General features: G+C 33.3%; 1 protein-coding gene across 1 annotated transcript; it reads right to left on the bottom strand.

The window, feature by feature from the left end:
* Nucleotides 1-3517: 3517 nt before the first annotated feature.
* LOC148873719 (P34 probable thiol protease-like) lies at nucleotides 3518-5647 on the bottom strand. Its single transcript, XM_088966156.1, has 4 exons — nucleotides 5127-5647; nucleotides 4801-5033; nucleotides 4089-4217; nucleotides 3518-3980 (listed from the first exon to the last, which is right to left on the bottom strand). The coding sequence occupies exons 1-4, from the start codon at nucleotides 5605-5607 to the stop codon at nucleotides 3741-3743; spliced, it is 1083 nt and encodes a 360-aa protein (XP_088822282.1). The 5' UTR covers nucleotides 5608-5647; the 3' UTR covers nucleotides 3518-3740.
* Nucleotides 5648-6336: the final 689 nt, after the last annotated feature.

The following is a 6336-nucleotide window of genomic DNA, read 5'->3' as shown; positions in this document are numbered from 1 at the left end:
TTGAAGGAAAAAGTAGGGAAATGAAGGAAAAGGTGGGGAAACCTATACAAACATAACCTTAAGGTATTGAAGAATCTTTTTGACAGCAGACTAGTGAGCATCTGTTGTTGAATGAAGAAATCTGCAATCTTTGTTGATGGAGTAAGAAATGTCAGGCCTAGTGATTGTACACCTTTCCTTTTAGTATATACATATATATATGTATATGTATACAGAGCTAACATGTATAGATAACTCCTCCCTTCCAAATGGGTTAATTCTTATAAGTGTGTGTATATATATAATCTTTGGATCATTTACTAGAACACCCATTGTAGTTTACGGATTTACCCAAGTCTACCCTATAGTTTTCATTTTATTAAAATACCCCTTATAGTTTGAAACCTATTTATTTACTAAACTTTTCACTAAGAAGTGTTTATTTTTTCATCTGAAAATAGTAATATGATCACCTAAAGTGAGTGGAAAATGTTCAAGGGCATAAGCCCATAATTGTGTATTCCAAAATTACCCTTAACACTTCTTCTTATAGAGAACAAAATTGAACAAATAGAGCCAAATAGAATAATTACTCATGTCTTATTAGGGTAAAAAATGGTATTTTAATTTTTATTTTCTTTTTATTAAATTTATTTAAATAGACATTAAGGTCAAAACTGTTATTTTCCACTATCACCAATAGTGGAAGGTCAATTAAATAAATAGATTATAAACTACAAGGGTGTTTTAATATAGGGCAGATTTTAATATTTTAGTATAATTTTTACATGTGACTTTTTTATTTTTGTATGGAGCTTGGTTCATTGTTGAGTTCGAGCTCCAAACTCGAACCTTATGCTTTTCTATTGAGTCAATTTTGAATAGCAATATATTCGGCTTGGCCAAGCTCAAACTTGCCCAACTTTTAAGTTTATAATAAATAATGGAGACATATATAAGAAGACAATTACCCATATAAAGGAAAAATTAGCCATTAGGGGTTACAGACGCGTTCAATCATGTGACAAAAAGGCATTATTAAGGACCATAGAAAGGGAGTGGCCACTATAGTATATTTTGATTTTTTTTTTCTATGATACAAAGGTGATATGGGTTATCACTTATCTTTGGAGAGGCGTAGATATAAGTTAAACAAAAAGTGCTAAATCATTGTGTTATATGGTACAATCAACAAAGGGGTAAAATATTGGTTCATAAATAATTCATGGGCTGTTAATTGGAAAGAAAATGGGTACATGGAAATGAAGAGAGATATCGAATACCTTGAAGATTGAAAGCCGTTTTTGAGTATTTCCCTTATAAAATATTGTAGTACGAATTGAATAGAGAGTAATTAGATCCCACTAATTTAATAAACAAAGAGATATGTGATATGCTTATTTATTGGACCAAAGTGAATATTGCACCCCCCCCCCCCTAACTATTTCTCATAACCTTTCTATATAACGTTTTCAAGGCCATATTCATTACTAGTTTATAGGGCGCCTCTTGTTTGGACTGCATAAGATGAACCCCCCACCACTAGGCTACATCAAATGAACTCAATATATTTGAGCTTAATGTTTTATATTGAAGCCTTTATCTTTGTTAATGGAAAATTGTTCCTTATCTTTTGTTGCATTTGAATTGGGTAAATTAAATGTATTTTAGAATTTTAATTGCGAGTCTCTTTGAAGCATAATTGGGTTGGATGGTTGTCTTGATAAGTTATGAGTTCTCTGTCGTAGGCAATTCTTTTTTCCCCATTAATGGTCAATGTTTCTTCATGGTATATCACAATTGAGCTGGAATGTGGTGTTAGTAAGTTATGGATGCTCTGTAATAAGCAATTTGTGTTGAGATTTTTTCCTAAGTCTGTATTTGGAAACGATGCAAATATGTAGAGTGTAAAACGGTTTATATAAATTGTAAAGTTGGATTAGTTTTGCATTGACAAATTTACCTTCTTACCAAATAGACTTTAGCTGTAATGGATACAAACACGAATTCCAATAAAGTATATACTTTCTTTTTATCAAAAGCCCACTTGAATGCAAATTTACTTCTTTTTTATTGATGTACTTTTACATTTTATTATCAATGTAAATATGCATTGGTCTGTCATTTGTCAATGCAAAAATATAATATTGCCAAACACAGGCAAAAGTGAATCAAAGTGCAAATTTATCCTGAACTGGGATTTACACTCCATTTGATGAGACATGGTAAATTTGGAGAGAAATTTGATATTTTAGTCATAGTGTTCTTTCTAATATTTGACATAAATAACAATAAAGGGTTAAATATTTGAAAAATATGAAATATCATGGACTCTTCTATTATATTAGAGTATTTATTTTATATGGACATTTTCTATATGAGATTGTGTTTTACTATGCGTTTTTGCTATTCCTCATAAATTTTGTTTTACTATGTTCATTCAAAAAGGGGTAAATTAAAAACCCCCTCTGGTACTGTGGGGTCGGTGACAATTACCTCTGAGCTTTCATTTGCAACAAAGACCCTTCTCAACTTTCACCTTGCAACAAATACCCCTTAGCTATTAAGCCAGATGATGGGAGGTGTTAAATTACCAAAATACTCATCTTAACTTTTGTTATTTTCTTTTTCTCACATATTTTTGCTTAAACCCTAACCCAAAAGTATCTCTTGTTGCTCCTTCGTTGCTTCTTGCTGGAAAATACTTCTACCATCTAATTGGTGAAGAACTCTCTGTTACACCATCATCGAATAAGGAAAAAAATTCTGGAAAAAAATCAATAGAAAAGGAAAATTTCCGATAGCATCTTGAATTATAGTGGAAAACAAGAAAAAAAATTCTTGCTTTGATGAATATATAATCAAGACACCATAGTTGTTGTCAAATTGGTATGATGATACAACTCAATATTATATTTACAAAACTAACTAAATCATAAACTGTTCAAATAAATAAGAAAAAGGGTAGATTGGGGATTTTAAAAATTTTAAACGGTCCAATGGAAATCTTTTTCAAAGTCAATTGATAGAATCCTAACGGAAGGGGTTTAAGGTGTGGGCGTACTCTTAAAAGAAATAGATAAGATGGCCAAATGTCAAACTTCATATTAGCCATTATTTTTTTTCTTCAACTACTATCCTCAAGCTTATAGAACTTTGCAACCTTCTTTATTTGTTATATTACACTTTTTGTCACTATATTTCCACACTAACAACTAGAATATAAACAAAATAAATTGAAAGAAAACTGTAGATTCTGTAATCCATTTTCATTTATATAAACGTTAAACCCACATCCCCCTTCAAAAAGAAAAGCTATTTTTCTTTTATATAGAAGCAAATGTAGATAAGAAAAAATTACCAATTGAGTTTGTGGCTTGAGCAAATTGAACTTTCCCTATATAGGGAATTGGAGAGATGACTAGCTATCTATTGATTATTTAATAATAAAACTAGACAGAAGAAAAGTGAGCATGAAATAAATGGGGAAGGAAAATTACAATTAACAAATTATATTATTGTATTTTTATTCCGAAAAGATCACAAATTACAATTATCGTTGCATTCTAGAACAACAATCAAATGGTGTGAAACAGCAGATTTTCTAGGCAAAACTTATTCACAAAAGCCCTGCTTTAATTTCCTTTCTTCAATCAGAATGTCAAACAAAGGAATTAAGGAAAGCAGGAAGCTGCACTAACAACATTACAACAGTAAAGCAAAGATTGGGGCACTATTTCTTCTTCCCTTAAGTTGGGTGATTAAATGGAATTTTTGGTGGGATAGACAGGCCAAGCATTTATGTTACATACTCCATATATCAATCCAGAGTTTCTCTGAATCAACACATATCCACCCAACTTCCCCCAGGAAGGTCCCCATGAGTTCTTCACAATCCAGTAATCTATGCCATCTGCCGAGGTTCCATAACCCACTATCAAAACTGCATGATTTACATTTCCTGGTTGGTCTGTTGGGCAACTTTTTCCACTGTAGATCCCCTGCAGATTGATTGATATATTTCTGTCTGTAAGTCACCTCAGTAAAATGAATAGAAAATATTGTGTCCTTGAAAATAGACAGATCATTAAACTGGTTAGTTCACTTACACTTGTGTATTGATAAAAATCCTGTACAACCAAAATTGATACACTGGCTGGTTGTTGAGTGACTGCACAAAGGAGGGATTCCTCATCTCTGCCAGCCCATTGATACCCATCGATCTTTACTGCTTTCACCTATATATCATATTGAATTTCAAATGAACAACAAAAGATGGGCTTTAGTTTAACTTGAAAAAGGGTGGTTCTAAAGAAACACTACCATAATATATAATTAATAATCAAGAAACAGACTCAATACAGATTTAGTTGGGTTTGGGTAAGATTCAGACTTTGTGCTTTTGGACTCAAAAGCACAAAGCCCCAATTTTGGGCTTCATGGTTTGGTCAAAAATACTTTGTCTCATTTTTGTATCTCAGAGTTCAAAAGCAAAAGCTTATCGATGCAAGCAGGGCTTAAGGGAGAGAGGGGTTCAATTCTAGGCTTATATTTGGCAGCAATAGTTTTAGCCAGATTTACAACAGGTGCTTCAAAAGAATTCTGTCTGCACTACTGTTGTAAATTCCACATTTCTTTGTGTAAGGATATTGGAATTCGGTGGCTATGCCAAATGCTCATTTTTTGTATTCACGGCCCAAGGTTCAAAAGCAAAAGTTTATCCAAACAAAGATTTAAGGGAGGGGTTAAATTTTACTCTTATATTTGGTGTAGCAACAACTTAAATCAGAATTAGAACAAGTGCTTGGAAAGAATTCTAACCGCACTGTTGTTGCAAACTCCATCTTTGGCAGTATAAGAGTATTGGGACTCAGTGGCTATACCGCCATTATCGATGACCCACTGAAATGCTTTATTCGTCCAACCTCCATTACAACCATAGCTGGTTTTGTCACAGTCCACGAGTTCTTGTTCTGAGAGGCTTGTAAGATTTCCTGTGACTATGGCATTTATTCCCTCAATGGCTCCCGTTGCAGAGAATGCCCAACAACTCCCTACCAATATTCAAAGATTGAAAACTAATCAAAACCAAATGTTGTTTGCAAATAACAGAATTAAATGGCACTTATATATATCAAGATGCTTACCACAAGCTCCTTGATTTTTAACTGGGGTTACAACTCCCTGGCTCCTCCAATCAAACGATGATGGATGTGTACATGTCGTCTTCACTCCCTTTGAACTAGCCTCCAACAGGTTCTCTGTGGGATTGACACTGGAAAGACGAACATTACTGAACTCCTCGAAACTCATGTCTGAAAATTGGTTGAGTCCCATAGTGTGATCAGTTGGACTTCTCTTGGAGTTCCAGTTGATGATGTAGGCTAGGTTGCTCTGAAAGATCTTGAATCTCCTATCCTTCTCTTCTGTGCTTGTATAGACCTTGCCATGCTTCTCTGTCCATCGTTCGAAGATTAACGCAACTCCCTCTTCTATGTCATCAAGATCATATCCCACAAAATCGTAACCCATGATGGAGTATTCACCAGGGATGCCTAAACTCTGGTTGCACATGGACAAGACCCTTAAAATGCATATAACTATCAACTTAGTTTTCAGGCCCTCCATTGCAGTTGCACCCTTGTACAGAAAAATCAATGATGTAGTAGTCTTTATGGTATTATTGTTGTTGTTCTTCTTCTTCTCTGCTGCTAACTGCCATATATAAATAGAAGGAGATCTAGAGAGAGAGAGAGAAAGAATGTTGTAACTTTTGTAATACATTATAGACCTCTAGCACGAAACATCTAATGCATGAATACTTCCTCTATTGTTAAATAAAATAGTTCTGTAAATTTAATAATGTTTTTAATTAGAATTAATTAAATACTAGGGATCAAATAATAAAGAGCTTTCTTAGATAAAGCATCACAAGAACAAAATTGTCATCAGTTAGCTTTCATATTAGAAATTTGCTTTCAGTCTTCCATATATATTTCATGTATATAATAGTCCTCCTCTTGTTTTTATAAAGAGATACTACTAGTCTTTCCAAGGGAAGGCAAAGTGGATTACCAAAATAAAGACTGATAGACAAGCCACGGCCGGGCTATTCTAATAGTTTATATGTCTTGTTTGGTTTGATAGAAAATAAGGGAGAAATTAACAGAAAAATAAGGGGAAGTTCCTAAAGATTTGCATGAAATTCCCCCTTAACTTTCCGTTTTTCTATTAAACCAAACGTAGCCTTAGGGTTTGAATAATTGGAGCAATTTTTAATTATGTGGCTTAATCTGTTATTTAATATGCCAGACAATGATTTATAGGTGGTTAGATTTTTTTTTATTTCTTTTTTTG

The sequence above is a fragment of the Nelumbo lutea genome, chromosome 1, assembly GCF_056320005.1.
Source record: "Nelumbo lutea isolate HS-2025 chromosome 1, American lotus-T2T, whole genome shotgun sequence".
NCBI classification, from domain to species: Eukaryota; Viridiplantae; Streptophyta; class Magnoliopsida; order Proteales; family Nelumbonaceae; genus Nelumbo; species Nelumbo lutea.
Note: the sequence above shows the minus strand (reverse complement) of the source record. Positions and strands in the feature narration are given on the sequence as shown.